The 20,318-nt window shown below is 44.4% G+C and overlaps 1 protein-coding gene across 3 annotated transcripts in view; it reads left to right on the top strand.

The window, feature by feature from the left end:
• The window catches only part of FIBCD1 (fibrinogen C domain containing 1), a 1,178,447-nt gene extending 1,158,777 nt beyond the window's left edge, over positions 1–19,670 (top strand). For all 3 annotated transcript variants that reach the window (XM_069609275.1, XM_069609274.1, XM_069609276.1), the window contains one exon: positions 14,840–19,670. In XM_069609275.1, coding sequence (XP_069465376.1) covers positions 14,840–15,099 — 260 coding nt within the window. In that variant the 3' untranslated portion in view covers positions 15,100–19,670. The remainder of the gene's footprint in view (positions 1–14,839) is intronic.
• The last annotated feature ends 648 nt before the right edge of the window (positions 19,671–20,318 follow it).

Below are 20,318 nucleotides of genomic sequence, written 5' to 3'. Positions count from 1 at the left end.
TCCCTGTATGTTGGTATCCCTGCACTATAGTTGTTTGGATTGCTTCTGTACCAGATCACACCCCTCCTGAATGGTCTAGCCGTGAGTGCCTTCTTCTCCTTTGTAATTGTAATTGGTTATTCATAAACAGAGGTTTCTAAGCGCACTCCCGGGGATGGAACCTGGGTTGCTCCACTTCGTCTTGCTTCCAAGGCGAGCACGTTGCCCCTGAGCTATCCTCCCAACTCATTTATGATCAGGCTCGCTGATCCTGTAGTAGTAGTGTGGGGTGCGTAGGCGCTGTAGCCACTACTCATCTCTTGCCGAGCAGTAGTCATATCATCACAGTGGCAACGTTTTAATAATATGACTCTATTGTGTTGTTCAGAGGTGGGCTAGTAATATAATGCTACTTGTCCTTTCCATAGCGTGACTTCTGTCATTTACACCACCTCTTGGCACTTTAGCTCCTGCAAGTTAAAATGTGGGGTTGCCGGTGGGTTAGTGGGAGCAGAGCAGGCTTCTCTTGGCACTCTTGGAAACAAAGGGAAGACTTAAACAAATAATAAAGGCCATAATGGTATTGAGAAAGGCTGCACTAAGTACAAGTGAGCTTTGCATTCGCATTGTAGGGACCACATCTTCCACATGGGGACATTGGGGCCAGCCACAGCGTGTTTGTATGCTAAAACTACACACCAGGGACTCACCCCACTGCGCTTAACCGCCTAAGACTTGACATGATCTACAGTCCCTAGTACTTCATTTTCATTACTTGTGCGTTTCGGCAGCATTGGTTTAGATAGTAACGTACAGCCCTACACGAAGACTTTAAATAAATCCGTCATATGTGCCAAACACCATGATTCTTTAATATGAGCAGGTTCTTTAATTATATAATCCAGTATTTTCTTTTATTTGTTCAAATAGTCATATTCAGCCTTCGGCAAAACACGTGTTTTGACCTTTAACACATCAGTCTTCTTCAGGGCATACATATTTCAGTTAAAGATTCAAAATGACATTTACATAAATAAAATAAACAGACCTGCAAGTCATCATTACATAATCAATATTGTTCACAATCTCAATATCATGGACTGTTTGAATTGAACTTCCTGTGCATCAGAAGGGCGTTCCTTCCCAATGATAACCTCACATTCACCAGTGTGTCCGCCACCAACACTCTCCAACTGTAAATGTCCAGAGTTTATCAAAGCAATGAGTGAGTCCACCCAATTTGTGCACGTCCCCAATTAGTCTGCATCAAATATTGGACTCTATCAATTACCATTAAGCTGTCCACGATCAAAGCTTCCAATTGCTTGTGGGTCCTGTACTCTATAACTTTCTTGTACTTTAAATTCAGTCTGACAAAAGATGCAATATGGTACATAACCTTTCATAAGCTGTCAATCACGTTTCTGGATTTCACATTGGTAGCAGTGCTCTTATCTTCACACATCCCACCTGCTGAGATGCTCTCCATATTTAAATTCTAAACTAAAATTCAACCACACCTCATTTGACCTAAACAAGACAAAAAAATAAGCTGTGGTATTTGTCCTATTGACATCCTCATTGTGCATAAAAAGTCCCTTCTCAAATTCTGGGATCTCAATTAGTGGTCATAAAGACCCTTCAACACATGGGAGGACTGTAGATTCATGACACATATTCACTATGCGGACTAACCTTCTGGCTCTCTGCCGCGCCTCCGATAAATGCCCAATTGAGCGGGTTAATTCCCAGCATATATATTCCTAAACACAAAAAGTGTATTTTAGCGAATCGGCTAACTGATCACAAAGCCAACACTTTCCTGGCCAAAAATATATTAACAGCTCATCTGCAAAACCTTCAACCTTGTGCTACACTTGATCAGTTATCTGTACTAGCCACGATAATCCGCACCAATGACAACACTTACCGGCTTGATTGCCAGCTCTCGGCCTCCCTTAGGCACTAAACGCGGCGTTCCGCATAGCGTAGGGTGCCATTTTGGTTCCTCCCTCAGTTATGGTGGACTAGACGCCAGATGGCGATGTCTGACGTCATGCCCCATTTGCATATGCACACGCACACAAGCGCTCTTTCGCACTGCACTCGCTCGATTATTTCTTCAGATCACAAATTATTCTCTTAACACGGCCAAACTTTGTATGACTCTAAATTAGAAACTATGTATCTATCACCTTAACCTGAAATAACAACACTGCCCATTTCTCACTCTCTTTTGTAATTATGAAGACACCCCGCATCCAAATCTTTATTGTGTGACTACTTTCTTGAAGCACAGTATTCTGAAAAGTTGTATTTACTATCTACCTGTCTATGCCTTTAAATGTGTACCCCAAGTTTCGAAAAAAGAGGCCAAAATAGGAAAAACAGGTACTTTGACTCATTCAGTCTTGTTGACGGACACATGGATCCCGCAGTGTTTGGACCCGTTGTTCCATACATGTATCCCCGTAGCATGCTCCCTCTCATCGCATTTGTATAATACCAAGTAAGAATAATCTTAGGGTTTCATATCCTCATCCCAACATTTATCAGTGTGGTCACATATTGTAGTATCCAAGGCACTGGAGAAACATCAGGAAACAGGTAGGACGCTGGAGGGATATATATATGAAAGTAGGAAGCTTTATTGTGAGTAACAGGGTAAGCTTAGATAAATGAGACAGGAGCTAAGTGTAACACATCTTGTCAGTAAGCTCTCCCATCCTGAAGATCTCAACTCTAACAATTGGAACCTTGATGTCCCATAATGTTCTTGGTGACATCACTGCGTTCTATTGTCTGCACAGTGTTCACCCAGTGCAGAGAAATACTCTAGATACTACACATACACACTGTGGCCCTCCTTTGAGCATCTGATGCCATTATAACTTACTTGCACAAATAGGCCCTGCAAGCCACAAGCTCATGCACAGTTCTCACAATGAAACAACCTAATGCCATCATTCGAAACCCCCATTTCATGATCCTAATTGAGGCCTTTCAGAACAGGTTTGCATTTACGTATCATTCTTTCACAGGCAGATGAGGGATCCGCTGCCTCCAAGAGCTCCCTTCTTAGTTATGGTCTAGCGGGCTGAGGCCGCAAGGGCCCCATAATGCCCTTATATTTATTTTATTTTCAAATGATGATTGAGCGTTCACCAGTTTTCTGGGACTTAGAGTGAGTGTGAAGAAAAAAAGGGTGATCTTCAGGCGACCCCAGGAATTTCTTCTTTGTATATCTTAGGGTGAGCCATCAGGGGCCCACATTAGACAGTGTGTGGAATACGTGCACGGTACCGGTGCCGTATGCTCAGAGCCAGCCCCAGGCATGGGCAGTCTGTGCCGGCGCCCCGGGCCCTGTGCTTTTGTGGGCCCCCCTCAGCCACCAGCTGCAGTGAGTACATGAAGATATGCACATTGCATTTGGGTACACTTTCTATTTAGCATATTTCTAAAAGGATTCCTATATTTCTGGAGTACTTTAATGATGGCCTTTTCAAGTTCTCTTTATAAAACAGACTATTGTTGAAAGCCAAATGTGGCATTGAGGGGGGAGGGAGGAGGGAATGCATTGGTTGTGATTCTTTACCAGGTCCATGGATCTGGGAAGAGCAGTTGCTGGACTGAAGGTGTTATTCTACCTGGTCCTGGGTACAGCTTGAGGGTATTTGTGGGCATAATTTGGAGATCTGTTTAGTCTTCTATCAGATAAAAAATAAAGCTCCTTGTGTTTAAAGCCCCCTGGATGAGGGGCTGTACGAGAGAGACTGTTAGAGACCTAATTTGCAAAGCTTCACGCTCGAGAGCAACGGGTCCCAATGGACTTTCACACTATATACTAAAAGAGACTGTAGAAGTCTGGGCAACATTGTTACACGATCCATCTCGCACTCACTGCCCTCCTGGCTTGAAATCTGCAGCTCTCGTATATGTGGGTAGAGAGCGTCTGCCCACTTTTCACCGAGCAGACGCCGCCCCCTTAGGTGTTTTTGAGGCCAGCATGCAAGAAAAGCTTGTTTAGTCAACAAGCGTTCAGCCACCAGGATGTGAACCCAGGACCTCATGCTCTCAGACCTCACACCCACAAGACCACCTGGAAATGTGTTCAAAGCACATGTCTTGTATTGGTATTTTGCTTTCCAAGGAATATTTCAATATTGATTTTTGCATTTACATTTTTTGTAATTTGCAGGCAACGTTATAGGAACATACTCATTACGAGGATGCCGGTCCGGAAACAATGGTACTAGTAAGCTTGCTGGTACCGTTGTTTCTGGACCGGCAAACTACGAGTTCTGCGAGCGGGTGCCCTTCCGACAGAAAGGCACCCGTTTGCAGACCTTGACGGATGCACCGGCACTGTTGCACACAGTGCCGCTGCATCCGTCCTCCCCATTCCCATTGAATCCAATGGGACTCGAATGGGAATGGGGATTTTCTTTCCCGGCGCCAGGCCGTAGGGACCGCCAGGACCGTAATGACCAGTAAGTCCCCATTGCTGAATGGCGGAAAAAATGACTCATTTTTACCAGCACGGCTACCACCGTACTCATAATGAGGCCCAATGATGTTCATTTGTATTGCACATTTTGTTCAATTAGGAAAGGACAATTGATTAAATTAGCATATTTCATTTTAAGATACTTTCAGTCCCGGTGTGTATGTTAATTAGACCCCCCTCCACTTTTTGGAGTCTTGAACCCCATTGATAACATTTGAAGACCTGTGGATTTGCTTACTCTGACCTGCCCAAACCCCTTTCCCTGTAAATGGGCTTGGCTTCGATAGCACTATAAGGCAATCCTGCACCAAACGGACCTGTGCCCTGTCTGGACCAGAACCAATCCTCATCCATACATCCTTGCAACCTGCAGGAAACAGCACGCCATAGCTAATGGCCATGGCTTTTGGCTAATTCCGTGCATGTTGGGTAACTGGGCAGGAGGCAAGTACTGTGACGAGGAAGAGCAGGGCAAGGAGTACTGAGGATTATACACAAGTAATCTGAGAATTACTTCCATGTTCCTCTTCCTCATCCAAATACTTACCAATACAAAACTCTAGTCCTCATAGCAGATCCCCTGAGGCCCCCCGAGGCCCAGTTAAGGAGCTCCTGTCAGAGGATCCATTCTTTCCGTTCCCCTCAAGTCCGGCAGTGAGAGGATAGTAGTTGCATGAGACCACCCATCAGCCTTCCTGGGACCCTGCCAAAGTCTGGAGCAATTTGAACTACAGCATGTCCAGACAGTAGGGTGGGAAGGGTGGAACATGAACAAAAAGACAATGGAAATAAAAGAAGGGCTCCTGACAATTGAGTTGGGTACCTCATTAGTAAGTACTGTGACGAGGAAGAGGGAGGTGGAGGTAGTGTAGATCACTGATTTTTGTTAGAAATAATAAAAGCCCTGCATGGAGAATCATTTCTTTGACAGTCAAAATAATCATCTAAATTTAAGGTGCATTGCCAGTTTGGACAATATGGCCAAATATATACAGCGTTACATTAAAAGCAATTGTGAAATTGCTGCAAAAACAACCGTTAACTTCAGTTAGCAAAGCACAAACACCACGTTTATGCCCTATATGCCATAATCAGATTGTGTTTTCAAACCAAAGTTGCAAAAAGACCAGAGACACACAATATTTCTACTATCTACAGCTGTGAAGATATGTGCTCAAGTGCCAGAGTTACAGATTGGCCTCAAATTCAGGCTTAGCCACTTGACAAAAGGTGTGCTCCTGGACAAATCAATTTATCTCACTGGGGCTTACCTGTCTACAAATGATTCAGATCACTCTGTCGGCTACTCCAAGATAAGCCTCCTTCCTGATATTGCAAAATACATAATATTAACAGTTCACATGTATATAATAACACCGTTCATTTGATTCCCCTGGATATTAAAGACTCATTTTGTGACATAATTTTCTGTGAAGGAAATAAGGGGGCCCCACACATTTTTTGCCACCCAGGGCCCTGCAAATCCTAGGGCCGGCCCTGCGTACACTGGTAGATGACGGTGGAGTCCAAGAGGCTGTGCAGTGGCATTTCTGTTGCGCGCACGCTGTTGGGAGAGAAAAGAACACCGAAGTGGTGCTTCGCTTGCTAGCGCCGCACATGTTATTAGGTGCTGCAAAGTGGGAGGGGCTAGACTTCGGGCAGAAATGAATTGATCTCTCATCAATATACAAGAGTAACAGGGGATACCAGGGATATCTCAATACCGTGACCTGGCCTGGATAGAGCACAAAAATACTTCACAAAGAAGGTCAGAGTACTATTCGTGTTTATATGGTGAGTACCAGAGCAGTCTATCTGTCTCCAAACACCCATTAGCTCATTGACATAAAGATAAAATATACAACAATGTGTCTTATTACACCCATTATGCTGGGTTGAAACAAATAGAATTCAATCCAGTCGACACACCAGCACTATTAAATATAGTTTATTAACATTTTCTGAAAAAAATTGTCATAAAAAATACACATTATCAAGAATGTCAATATCATTCAAGTCATAAACCAGTCCCCCCAATTCATCCGTGGGCTGGTACAATATAACATTCCCATCTAAAAACCACAAGACAACACACGTCAACCATACCGCATTCACTCACAAACCATTCATCAATTCATACACTTTTTACAAATAATTATCATTATACAAATGATCACACTAAAAAACAAAGTTGTAATATGAGTCCATTATTAATGTGGACTATGCACATTCACTACTGAGTCAGACTTGAATGCTACAATCTGGTCCGACTCTAGCTAATTATACTTGAAGCTGTTTATAATTAACAGTACATTCCCCAACCCGACATGTTTCTTTCTGTATAGGTCTAGGTAAACAGAAATTCTTCAGGGGCACTATGGTCCCATGTGGTCAGGTGGATTATAGATGGAAAAAAGTTGAACGTGTAGACTGCTCCAGGAAAACTCACCTAAATATAAACACAGAATAAACAACATCAATCTGGCGTAATTGCTCGAATTATTAAATTGATCATTACCATCTCCGCACCAATTAATCAGCGGGGTGTAGAAAAGGGGTAGTAAATACCCTAAATTTGCCTCTACCACTGTAGAAATCAAGAAGACCGAAATTCGGACCCAAGACGGGCACACCATATTAATTGGTATGTCCCTGGTAACACCACCACCACCAGCACCACGTGGCAAGCTTGGACAACCAGCACCGATTAGATAGCGCCTCCTCATTGGGAGCACCCACAATCATTCTCAAAACGTGCTACATGCACAAAAAATGGGGACAAGTGCAACAATTTCATTATCTACCGACCATACAATTACGACAGGTCTTTTGTAGATGTCTCTATCCGTACCTCCGATAGAAATCACACAGGTCCAGTACTAGAGCGCCTGAAGACACTGATCAGGTCAAAAATCCGAGCACAAAGAGGAAGAAGTAGAGCCAAATCTCTGGACAAGTTGGCACTCGTATTATTTAATTGAAGACCACCTAAAAACAACATGAGGTAAACAAAGATGAAACTAAATGACTCTTAATCTTTCACACAATGGTCGAGTAAAGAGTATTGTACTATCACCTGTACAGGTGATATCTCAACCTAGGTGATCAGAGTCTGCAAGGGGTAAACCTAGACTCCTACAGAAACTATCCACCCTCAAATCATGCACGCTCACAGTAGCTTACCTCAATCCGAAGGGTATAAGACTCTCCGTTGTGTGTATCAATTACATACATTCTAGCAGTGGTCACCCCATCAGTCGACCCCCATAGTCTGGTCAAAATGGATCAAAACCCGCAACTCTCGTGTGTAACTACAAAGTATGGGAGAAAAGAGAGAGACCAAACATTGACACTCATCAATGAGTCTCATCACAGCCACTGAGTATACAGGTCTCGTAAGTAACACGACTCTCACAGGGAGGGGCGGATCGTCCGTTCATAATAAAACGTGACATCTAACACTCGCGGTCAAACCCCTGCACCAACTACAGCGGGAGTCACCATACAACCAAGCAACCACATCGAAGTGGCGTAGATAGAATAAATCAATCACCCAAGACTCTATGACACTGGCTACATCGACAGACCTATTCGCAGCAGCCCTGTTTACCTGAATTACTCTCGAGTGTACTACGAAGGAAGCCGTAATCTTCCTCTGAACCCTCACGTCTGGAGTACGGGCGAAGCGTATCCACAAAAAATACACGGATTCATCCGATCACGTGATAATCACGTGATATGGATTTTGAGTGCGTCAATAAATACACACCCATCAACCATCACTCGACTATAACGGCTCGTCACAACAACACGGCACAACAGCCGCATCACCAAGCCCACAGGACTCAACCCAAGCGAGCCCATCATCCCAGCCAAATAAATGTGTGAGTGAGCATCTTGTACACTGTCAACATGTAACATTAAACGTGATTTCTTGACACTACTTAACACGTTACCCCAGACGCAATTCACCCAAGTACCCAAGACTTTGAGCCGCAAAAAAAATTATTTATATATATGGGGGGAAGACACCAACTAGTGTGTCTTGAACCTGCACACCATAACTTGTATGAACAACCATGGTCCACAATTGATTGAAAATCCATATACATTCCAGGCAAAAAAACACAACATAATGGCTCTGTCATCAGACTCACCTGTCGTAATGAAGCAACTGGGACTACAAATTCCAGTCTATTGCCTCATTTAAACCAACACAATGACTCTTACTCAAAAAAATGAGTTTAGTTTCCTCCCTTGATAAGGTCTGTTTATCCACTGCGACGTTGTTAGTTACCACAATTTTTTTCAATACTGTCCACCTTAACTCGTCACACCCATGGTTCCGCATTAAAAAATGCCCTACCAAAGGGGCTGTCAGATTCCTTAATCTAATACAGCTCCTATGTTCACTAATGCGGATTTTGATTTTTCTTTCCGTTTTGCCAATGTATATTTTGTCACAAGGACACCAGATGGCATAAATTACATGGCTCGAGTTGCAATTAGAGAACTCCCTTTGAGCCCAGGGTCTAGCGAGACCGATGTCAACCTGGGTGGTACGTTTCGTTAGGGGGCAGCACACACACGTGCCGCAGGGAGCATGTCCTCGTAACTTGGGTAGCCCCCACTGCTGGGTAATGGTGGTTTGTTTATCCAATTTGGTACTTATATCATTCCTACTTACCAACTCTTTAACATTGCGTCCCCTTTTAAAAGCACAGCGCGGACTTGCCACTGGTATTTTAGCTTGTGCTAAAAGGTGCCAATGTTTTTTAATAATCTTGACCACATGATTAGACAGATGGTTAAAGGTACTGACAAAGACCAATGGGTCAGTACAAGAAGAACAACTTTTAGTTCTATATTCAAGCAGGGCCTCTCGATGGTTATTTGAGGCTCTCCTGAATGATCTTCTGACAATCTTATCGGGATAACCTCGCTGGATCAAATTCTGACTCAAAATCGTGGATTCGGACTCGAAAGTATCCCTCATACTGCTGTTACGTTTAAGTCGTAAGAATTGTCCGAACGGTAAGTTATCCCGCAAGGCCTTCGGATGAAAGCTATCATATCGGAGGAGAGAATTCCTGTCAGTGGATTTGTGGAATGGTTTTAAACCCAATACATTAGTTGACAAATCAGAGTAGATGGTTAAATCCAAAAAATCTATCTGTTCCTTGTGGGAATTCATAGTGAACTTCAAAAAGGGGTTAATCTCGTTCAGCCATTGAAAAAACGCCAGTAAAGTGGTTTGGTCACCATGCCAAATCATCAGTACGTCGTCAATGTACCTCCGCCACAACTTAATGTGGTCTCTGAAAATGTTGTTTTCGCTGTAAACACTCATGTGTTCCACAAAATCCACATATAGGTTTGCCAATGAAGGAGCCACAGCTGAACCCATGGCTGTTCCATGGATTTGTTGGTAAAAGTGGCTATCAAACTGAAAATAATTCTCAGTCAGAGCCAACTCCGTACACCACAATATAAACAAATTTGGTGTCATCCCCGATGTACGTTTGGATAGTAACAACTCCTCAATCACATCCAGTGTGGAGATCTGAGGGATTTTAGTATACAGTGAAATAATGTCCATAGTGACAAGGATATCCTCTTGTGGATTAAAATGTAAATTCTCAATCAATTTAATCACTGCCATAGAGTCTTGGACATAGGAAGTCATTTTGCTAACAAACCCTTTTAAGAAGGAGTCAGCAAATTTGGCTAAAGGTTCCAGCACTGTATTAGTGCCCGACACTATTGGTCTCCCGGGAGAATTGGTTAGTGTCTTATGAATCTTGGGCAAAATGTAAAACAAGGGAACACTGGGATCCTTCTTGACCAGATATTCGGCTTCTTTCCGGGTTATCCAGTGTCTATCCTTAGCTTTCTCAACTTTGTGGGCGATCAAATTCATCAGGCGTCCTGTACGGTCTTGTTCAACCAGTTTGTAAAAGGACGTATCTGAGAGCTGCTTTAAACATTCAGTGACATAGTCTTCCCGATTCAATAATACAATCGCACCACCCTTGTCGGCACTGCGTATCACAATAGATGTATTTTTCTTAAGAGAATCAAAAGCCTTCCTTTGTGCCGCCGAACAATTTTGGAAGGAATATGGAGAATGCGTACGTTCCAATGTTTCTAAATCAGTCAACACCCTCCTCTCGAACACCACAGATTCAGGGCTGTGGCTAGTAGTAGGTGGGCTAAAAGTGGATCGATTATGTAAACCACTATTCCTTTCCTCGTCCTCAAAAGGATTCTCATGGAAATATTGTCTCAAGTGTATTTTCCTGAATAATTCCTCAATTTCAACCCTCGAGACAAATCGGTCATAGGCAATGGTGGGAACGAACCCGAACCCTTTTTCCAATACTGATATCTCAACTGGACTGGGGATATACGTCGACAAGTTGATTAATAAGCTTTGTTGCTCCTCGTCACTGGTGGTTCGTAATCCCAATTTTGTAAGTCCTGATCTAAAAAACCAACTGATGGTCCTCTACCTCTTGGAAAAGGACGGGTATTCTGAGACCTACGTCTGTTGGCATTTCCTCGCCCACGATTATTACCACGTCTCTGCTGTCTCCCACCTATGCCGCGGGCAAAGGCATCATCATCCGAACTATGTGAACTAAACGAGGTGTTGGTAAATCTCGCATTTTTTTGTGATTGTGACCTGGGGGCCCCATCATAATGTTGATCCGGCACATACCCTTCTTGGGTGTAACGGAAGGCTTTCTCATGTGAGAAGTCGGTAATATCGATCTTAAGGCGTCTAATACGATCCCATACAGTGGATTCTTTAAAATCATTCATTTCTCGAATGATCTCATCAAGTCTCTTAGTATATACTTCCAATGGAACCAGTTTCTTAATGACCTCTTCTAATTTCTTAAGCTCTTCAAGTTGTTTAACCGACATCTCCTTTGCAGTGTCGATTATTAGAATTAACCAGTCACGTCCGAATTGATCTCTGCCATTGTCCCGCTGCGTTAATGGAAGGGGTGCGGGTGGAGGGGTAGAGGCCCTCACTCTTGATGTGCCACTCACAGTGAGCTCCCCGTTATGGGGTATAGCTTGCGAGGGCCTAGATCTCAGCTGAAGCTTGCGGCTGAAAGAGGAATTAAGTCATGGGACTGGGCATTATGCACGGAGCCAAGGGTTTACATTTTCATTTTATTTATTTATTATTGTTTGAGAGCAGCAGAGCGCTGTACAGGGTGAGGCAGCCAGCTTTTGGACTGGCATCATTGAACAGTAGCGCAGTACATCTATTGTGATTAGTCCTTGGTCAGGTGTTGGTGGTTTCACTTTTGAAAAAAGGGGATTCCATGCAGGGGTTACCTACTGTAAACAGTTGTCCCAGGCATGACATTCACTGCCCTTCATAAAGAGGGGTGTGAGCTAGCTTTAAGTTGACACATTACATATCAAACAGGTGTTACTTCCTGTCCCTTGTGTTAGTTCTGTGACCAGGCCTCTTCAAATTCCTGCTTTCATTTAACTTTCATCAGTATGTGCTGCCCCCACACAGAACTTAACAATAGGCAGGGCGTATCCATGGAGCCTTTGATATTTTAATTAGACTGGCTATGGCCGGAGGAAGGTATTGCCTTCTCCCTTCCTGAGAGGCTGTGATGTACCTGTGGCTGTCACATTTCAGCTAAATGTGACAGGGAGGACTGCGCCTGAAGGATGTGTCCCTCTGGAGTACACTTGACTATGGGCCTCATTACGACCCTGGTGCTGACGGAATGAAGGGGGCTGATACGGGACCGGCGCCCTTCATTCCGTCAGGACCGATTACAAGGTTCCCTTTGCGGGACCGGATCAGACGTCTGGTAAAACCAGATGTCTTTTCCGGGTCCCGCAAGGGGAAGAGGGGGGTAACAACGGGACACTTGTAATGTGCCCGTTGTTACCTACCTCCCCATTCCCATTGAGCCCTATGGGGGCTCAAATGGGAATGGGGAATGGTTCCTGCAAGGAGGACTTACCGGGTCCTCCTTTGTCGGAATGACCCGGTAAGTCCCCATTGCAGGAACCCGATAATGGAGCCCGGTTTGGAGGCAGCCATGGAGCTAATTGCTCCATGGCTACCTCCAAACTCGTAATGAGGCCCTATGTGTTTGTTGTGAGGCGAGCATCGGAAAATGTGTGCGGATTAGCCCCACACATTTTCTGAGGTTGAACTCCTATCATTCTATTTTTTACAAATGTTCACAAAAGCCTAGGCAAGCGCACACTCCCCGTGCGGATGGTCGAATTCCTCACAATAGCATCTTGGTTACTTGAAGATATAAACTATGGGTATAAAGGGTCAGGATCCACCCGCCTGTCCACACATCGCCCTAGTCACCTTGAGGCTCATTCGCATCGAACACGGCAGGTTCCTGATCACACCTGCTGTAGGACACCTGGGACATGTCACTGTATTTGCTATGGATTTTTAATGGGGTGCAGGCCCCATCCCCTGTTTCCACCACCGACCTTTCCTTTTCCCCTAATGCCTGTTCTAACATTCTGACCCCTTTACCTGCCCTAAACTACCAGAGTAAAATCCAGTGAAATGTTCCACTGCTAAATGCAGCCAGATGGCGGGACACCCTGCGTTCCTTGAATCACACCATTTCACGCTTCACTCTGCCATCATTCAACACATCAATAGAGCACTGAGCATTGTGTTTAGGTGCTTCCTAATCTGGTGACAGGGTTTCTCATTTCTTTGTCTTCTCATACAGATCGCAATGCACTTAAGCATGATTTTATAAGTTATACCCTATAGCACTTTACCGCTAATTGGCTCCTGCAGCTGCTGCAATGGCATTTTGATGTGACTTGCAAGTAATTCTTTGCTAGTTTCAAGTGTAAATATTGCATGGATGTCCCAGCGAGGGCCCTGAACGTTCTGCCACCAGGTGCGCTATGGACTAAGTGACCCCTATCTTGCAACCCGTTCCGTTAGATTAAAGTGTACCAGTTGCAAGTTCTCCATTTGTGGCTATGCAAGTAACCTAAGAGTTACATGCTACGCAAGAGCATCACACAGAGTGAACAGTCCCTATTGATTTGAAACTAGGCGAAGTTATCAATTTGTTTGTTGAACGCTGCGGAAGAAGTGCCATTTAAATGTTTCAACCGGCATTGCATTTGTGATGTGAATTAACCTAAACACAAAGTGTTAAAGAAATTTAAATCTTAAAGAAAATCCCCTGATGAATGTTTGACCAAAGTGGTGATAAGAACAGAAACATGTTGGGAGTTTTAGTGTAGAGACACTTAATGAGTGCCTTGTTTATATTGTTGTTATTTGTGTCTCGTAAATTGTTGTATGTTGTGATTTTTTATCTTGTTGATGCGATATTTGTATGGAGCTTTTATCCGCTTTGTGATTCTATGGGTGTTTTTTTAGTTAATATTTGCATTGTATTTGAACTAATAAATTGAATCAATATGGAAATGTATACATTTTAGGAGTACTGTGTCAATTTTTTCAGGTCTATTAGTATTGAGAGGGACAATGACACATCACTTTCTATGAGGGAGTATTGTTTGGAACATAGAGCATCTATCTCTTTTCTTACACGTATATTTTGGTCTAGCCCTGACTGTAGAAATTGGTCGACCTGAGCTAGGAGTCAATCTTTGGGGTCATATTTGTACCTGGTTTAGGTATATATACCCTTTCTTGAGTGTGCCATCACTTTTGCCCACCTTCAGCTGGACTATTAGGGGCAATGGGGTATGCAATGGCAGTGCATCCTTGTGACAGCATGGCACCCCAGCCACAGCACACAACTTTGCACAATTGCACCAAAAGTGATAGTCACACACTAGGGTGGCACCACATGTTCAGAATTCACCATTGTGCATACTTGCGCTTCCGCAAACAGAAATGTGGGCAAGTGTACATAGTACTACCACGCAATAAATTCGATAAAATGGGCATGCATGAGGCAGCAGAAAAGACAAGTGCTAGACCAGATGGCATTATCTATAGGCCACTACCACTAACATTGTCACTTGAAATTAAAAGATTGCTCTCACTGTGGTGAGCGAAGATATTACTAGATAGCCGGGGAGAGTAGCCACATGTCAGGGAGATCCTGCACTTGTCATACAGATCCCGACATGCGACCGGCTCTCCTAAAGCATGACTGGCCCTTTATCCACCGAGGCCAGTGGATACCACTATGTAGCAGACTGGTTGGCTAGTCACTGCTCATGCGAATAACCCAGGATATGGCAGCCATCATTCCAGAGGCTCCAATCCAACACGCCTGGTAACTTCGAGGCGCCTGATGCATCTGACCTCTAACCTTTCTGATCTTTTTCCCCCTGCAGGTGACTCCTTCCTGAAGCATGACGGCATGAGGTTCACCACCAAAGACGTAGACAATGACCACTCGGAAAACAACTGTGCCGCCTTCTACCACGGAGCTTGGTGGTACCGCAATTGTCACACCTCCAACCTGAACGGCCAGTACCTGAAGGGGCACCACACCTCCTATGCCGATGGCATCGAGTGGTCCTCCTGGACAGGCTGGCAGTACTCGCTGAAGTTCACGGAGATGAAGATCAGACCCGTCAAGACGGAGAACTAGCATCCATCCCCAAAGCGAAGCATCGTCTGCGACAATCAATGTCTTTCCAACTGTTCCCTCGTTGGCCAACCTTTTGTGCGAGAAGAAGGTGAGCTCCCCAGGTACACCAGGAAGCTAGATGACCCATTCACCTCCATGTCATTCGCCGTTTGGTGACAGAAGGCAGATAGAGCTCTTCTCGTCCACCTGGACTCGCGAGGTGATTTAGACAGCTTCATGTCAGATGTGTGCTCTTTGTGGACACACAAGCGGACTAACCAATTCTTGCCTACGTCCTTCCCCACCTGGACATGCTGGGTGACTAGACCTCTTGAGATTAATCTCATGCACTGTCTGGACACACAAGGCGATAGACCTCTTCCTATCACCCTCCTCCTCTTCCTGGACAGGCAGGGTAGGTAGACCTCTTCACATCAACCTAATGTTCTGCCTGGACACACAAGGAAACAGACCACTTCTTGTTCACCTCCTTCTCTACATGGATAGGAAGTCTGGATAGACCTCTTCATGTTGACTTCGCCTTGACAGACCATGCGCGTGACCTCTTCTCATTCACCTTCATCTCTAAGTGTACAGGCAGGGTAGGTAGACGTCTTCACATCGACTTTGTGTAGTGCCCGGATACAGAAGGCAAACAGACCTCGCCTCACCCACCATGTTTTCTACCAGAGCACTATTCACGCGGCCTTCTTCTCTCCCAGACAACAAAGAATGGAAGGACTCTTCAGGTTAATCTCATGCACAGCCTGGATACAGAAGGTGGACAGGCCTCTTCTTGTCAATTTCATGCACAGCCTGGATACAGAAGGTGGACAGGCCTCTTCTCGTCAATCTCATGAACAGCCTGGCTGCAGAAGGTGGACAGGTCTCTTCACGTCAATTTCATGCACAGCCTGGATACAGAAGGTGGACAGGCCTCTTCTTGTCAATTTCATGCACAGCCTGGATACAGAAGATGGACAGGCCTCTTCTCGTCAATCTCATGAACAGCCTGGCTACAGAAGGTGGACAGGTCTCTTCACATCAATTTCATGCACAGCCTGGATACAGAAGGTGGACAGGCCTCTTCTCGTCAATTTCATTCGCAGCCAGTCATCGCCTAAATCACCATGTTTTCTACCAGGGCACACAAGCCAGTGAACTATTCACACGGCCTTCTTCTCTTTCAGACACAAAGAATAGGCAGGGTTCTTCAGGTTAATCTCATGTGCTCCCTGCATACACATGGTGCACAGGCCTCTTCTCGTCCATCCCATGTACCGCCTGGACACAAAACGTGGACATGCCTCATCATGTCAATTTCCTATACTGCCTGGACGCTCAAGGCAAATAGACCTCACTTTGCCCCCCTCTTCTCTACTCAGACACAAAGCGTGGGCAGACCCTGTTTCGTCAACCTTCTTGTCTACCTAGAGAGACAAGGATGGTTGACCACTCCTCATGCATCCTCTGCTGTACCTGGCGAATCCAAGCTTGGGGGGGTGAGAGCAGAGGGGAGGAAACTACTCTTTCAGACCATGTTTTCAGTAGAGTGCCCTTCTGCTTTAAATAGAAAACCAAAGTTGAATTGCTCCCTAATAGTTCCAGGAAGGAACGCCTAGAACCAAGGTCACCGTGTCCAAAGCCCCTTCAGCGTAGCCATGGAGGAAGCGACGTTGAGGGTGGTCGTCAGGAAATATACTCAAAGCTCGGCTTAATCTGCACAGGAGACAGGAATTCTTTGGAACACCCCTCATTTTGCCAAGGAAGGGATCCCGAAGCTGGTATCCACAGCAATGTTTCCCATTCTAGTAACAGATCCCAATACCCCCACAAATCCCAGATCCCTAGAGCAGATCACGTTGAAACCCTCAAATGCCAACACCACAGTTATAAGGTCAGGCCTTGCAAGGTGATCCAAAAAGATAACCTCAAATGATCCACGGTCCATAGATCCAGGATGAGTAGAGAGGCCAGCCCCTCTAAGACAGGTATTTTAAAAAAATGTATTTATTGATTTTTATACCAATTTATATTACAAAATAACTCACTTCAGGGCGTTCAGATATAAGATGGGAACTTGGAATGCCAACCCAAACCGATCCACGCTAAACCCCTCCAAGGTGTGGGATCTGTGATAGATTCCAGGTTTAACCCTCAAATGCCAACGACCCCATGTGAGGGACCCCTCCTTGTGCACTCTGAGATGCCAACCTCTTTCCATGAGTAGTCCAATAATGTCAGTGTCCTTCTATGAATGACTCATCCCAATGCTATCAGAAATGCCAATTCCCTACCAAGAGAAATCACATACTATGCCGCCCGCTTCTCGGGCACACTAATGCTGAAAGTCTAGGAGGCTCCAGTGTCATTGGCACAGAACTATTGTAAACTGCTCAGAGAACGTTGTACCCTCCGATGGGTTCCTTTCCAAGACAGAACAAGGTTTTAGCACTCAGAGGTTACAACACCCCCCCTCTCAAAGACTCGTGAGAGCATAAGTCTGTCCGGATGGATAGCTGAATGAGTTAAGTGCTCACCTCTGATACGTGACCAGCCTGCATTTTGCAAGCTGAAATCCCAGTAGGGTCAGCCTTTCACCCTTCCATGCTCGAGGAATAGCGTACCATTAAAAATGGGTAGAAAGATCAGCTATTATTACAGCAATTAGAAGCAAAGGGAATACACATTAAGCACTATATCAAAATACCACATTTTAGGAGGTGACCTGCCAATTAGAATAAAACTGCAGAACACTTTATCTTGCTGCAAAAGTGGCAATACTTTGTCCCTCCATGCGGCGGCACTGCATCAAGGGTTTGTACCCAATAATTAACCCTTGAGCACGGCTTGGTTTAGCCTTACAGATTTTCATCCTGTGACTCTATTTTAGCCTCAGTGATTCCAAGCAAAAGGAATTTCGTATTTAAAAGGCGGTGTCACTTTAATTGTTACTTTTTCAGTCAAACACATCCCCAACAATGTTCAACAATGACAGACATGTTTTGAGCATGATTCGATTCAAATACTTTAAATGTCAAATGTTTGAGGGGTGATTAATACCAAGAAATCTCATTGATTTGGGAAGCACACAATGAGTGCAAAGGTGTCTCCTCTGGTCACAATTGGGACACACGGCCCGCGACAAGTAATCTTTAAGAGTTTTCACCACAGCACCATGGCAGAAACAGTGGGTAGTCTGTATCTACTCAGCAGTGACTATTACTTTAATTGAATAGTCACTCTAGTAACACTATGCCTCCAGCTGACTGCACGCCTTCTTCACAGAACACAATTTCACATATACTTTGCTTACGGGAACCTCCATCGTCCAACTCTCACTTTTTCCTTCACCAGCAGCCAGTATCATGGGTCTTCTCTTTACCAGACATTCCTTCTCTCCACCTGCCCTCTCCATTTCCCCACTAGCCCACTCTTCCCACATGCCTGCCATCTGTCTACCAGGCTTCAACGGTAAGTGCAACCACATGAAGGAATAATACTGTTGAAGACAGCTCACACCAAGAGATCCCCCACCTTGCACAGTTGCTTTAAAAGGGCTGGTCATTTCAGATGGGATATGATTCTGGCTAGAATGATAGTCACATGGGGAGTAAAATGTCCCCTTCAAGCACCATAGTTGGCTTTATAAATGTGCCTGAAAGACAGAGAGGGGAGTGGGAGCACATTCACTAGTTGAGAACAGGTACACTGAGGCACAGACACATTCACAATATAGCACAGGATGTTACTCGAATGGAGCATGACAACAAAAATGTAATTAATGATTTGTGTTGCAATGTTGACGACCTAAAGAATAGAGCCAGGTGATTAAATCTGGGCTTAGTGGGTCTGCTAGAAGGTGCGGAAGAAGAACCAGACAATACTGTAAAGCGCTACGCCGCATCTAGCAGAGACCTTTCCTTCCCCTCCTGATGTCTTGGTGGACAGCGCAAAGATCTCCAGGAAAAAGATGCTTGCTGGACTCACAATTGCAGCAAAACTCCCCTCAGAAAGCTAGAAAATGAACTGTGGAAATTAAAAGGACAGAAAGTTAGAGGGACTTGCTACAGGGATTGTGTTTCTTTGGCAAATTGCAGGAAGATTCTGGGAGGAGGAGACATAATGTCTTTGTTGTTTTTGAGAAGGCTTGGTTGAGTGGATGGATGGCTGTGAAATGAAGCTGTTCCACTGTCAGGTAAATGTCCTCCGAGAAGCAGTGCCACTTCCCTGAACGTGCTGGGGTAAGGCTGCTCAGTGGAGTTGTTAATGCCGTGGCTGCTTTACACTATCAGTGATCCCAGGTGGTTGCTGCTCCCTTCCTCAGCTGAGAGTGCATTTTATCCGGAATGGTCATATCCGCTCATGAGCCAAAGCAGGCAGACCTGGGCCCTGTCTGTATCAGTGGCCCCCTGTATAAATGTATAACATTGCCAGTGAAATTTTTTGTTGGAAAAAAATGTCAAATGTGCTAATATTCAATTTTGACTTTCAAGTAAAAATTGTAATTTTGATTCCATTTTTTTGAGAAAGTACATTGTTACGTATGATTTTGAGTAAATCAAAAATGCGTTTGCTGAAAAGGAGGTCAATGATTGTCAAAGGCTCTATTTTGTGTTGTGCACATATACCCTAGCACCTCCCGTTCCCCCACTCACTTGTTCTCCGCACTCCTCCTTGCAGTTTGGTATTAAAATCATACTTTTTCACTAGAATCACTTAAATATATTTTTGGATCTGCAGTGGCGGGGAGAAGCAGGGGATTCAAATGTAACAGAAAACTAAATATGAATTGAGTTTAATTAAATGAGGGGCTAGTAAGAACCCCTTTATCAAAGAGGTTCCAATATGACACACCTATCACTAAGCACTATATAAATTGTAATATTATCATAACATCATTGACATTGCTACTACTGCCTTAGCCTAGTCTCTTCCTCTGATTTACGAAGCTATTACTGGGGGAGGCGTTGAGGCTTGGAGCTGAAAGCAAAGGACAGAGGGTGCACAGTGTGCTCCTGTCTCACAAGCAGATTACACTTTGTCATATACTACACACACTGGCACACCTGCCATTCGAGTAATGCTTTATGTAACACAGCGGTAACAATTGAAATAGCATTGCCATCATTTTAAAAGAAACAATCATTTTGACTGATGATGTGAGGGTTTTATGAAATGTAAACAAGTGATGTTAATGCGGGCGGTGTTGTTCTCAAAACATATTCAGATTTCACAGT

The sequence above is a fragment of the Ambystoma mexicanum genome, chromosome 8, assembly GCF_040938575.1.
Source record: "Ambystoma mexicanum isolate Mex_15411 chromosome 8, UKY_AmexF1_1, whole genome shotgun sequence".
NCBI classification, from domain to species: Eukaryota; Metazoa; Chordata; class Amphibia; order Caudata; family Ambystomatidae; genus Ambystoma; species Ambystoma mexicanum.
Note: the sequence above shows the minus strand (reverse complement) of the source record. Positions and strands in the feature narration are given on the sequence as shown.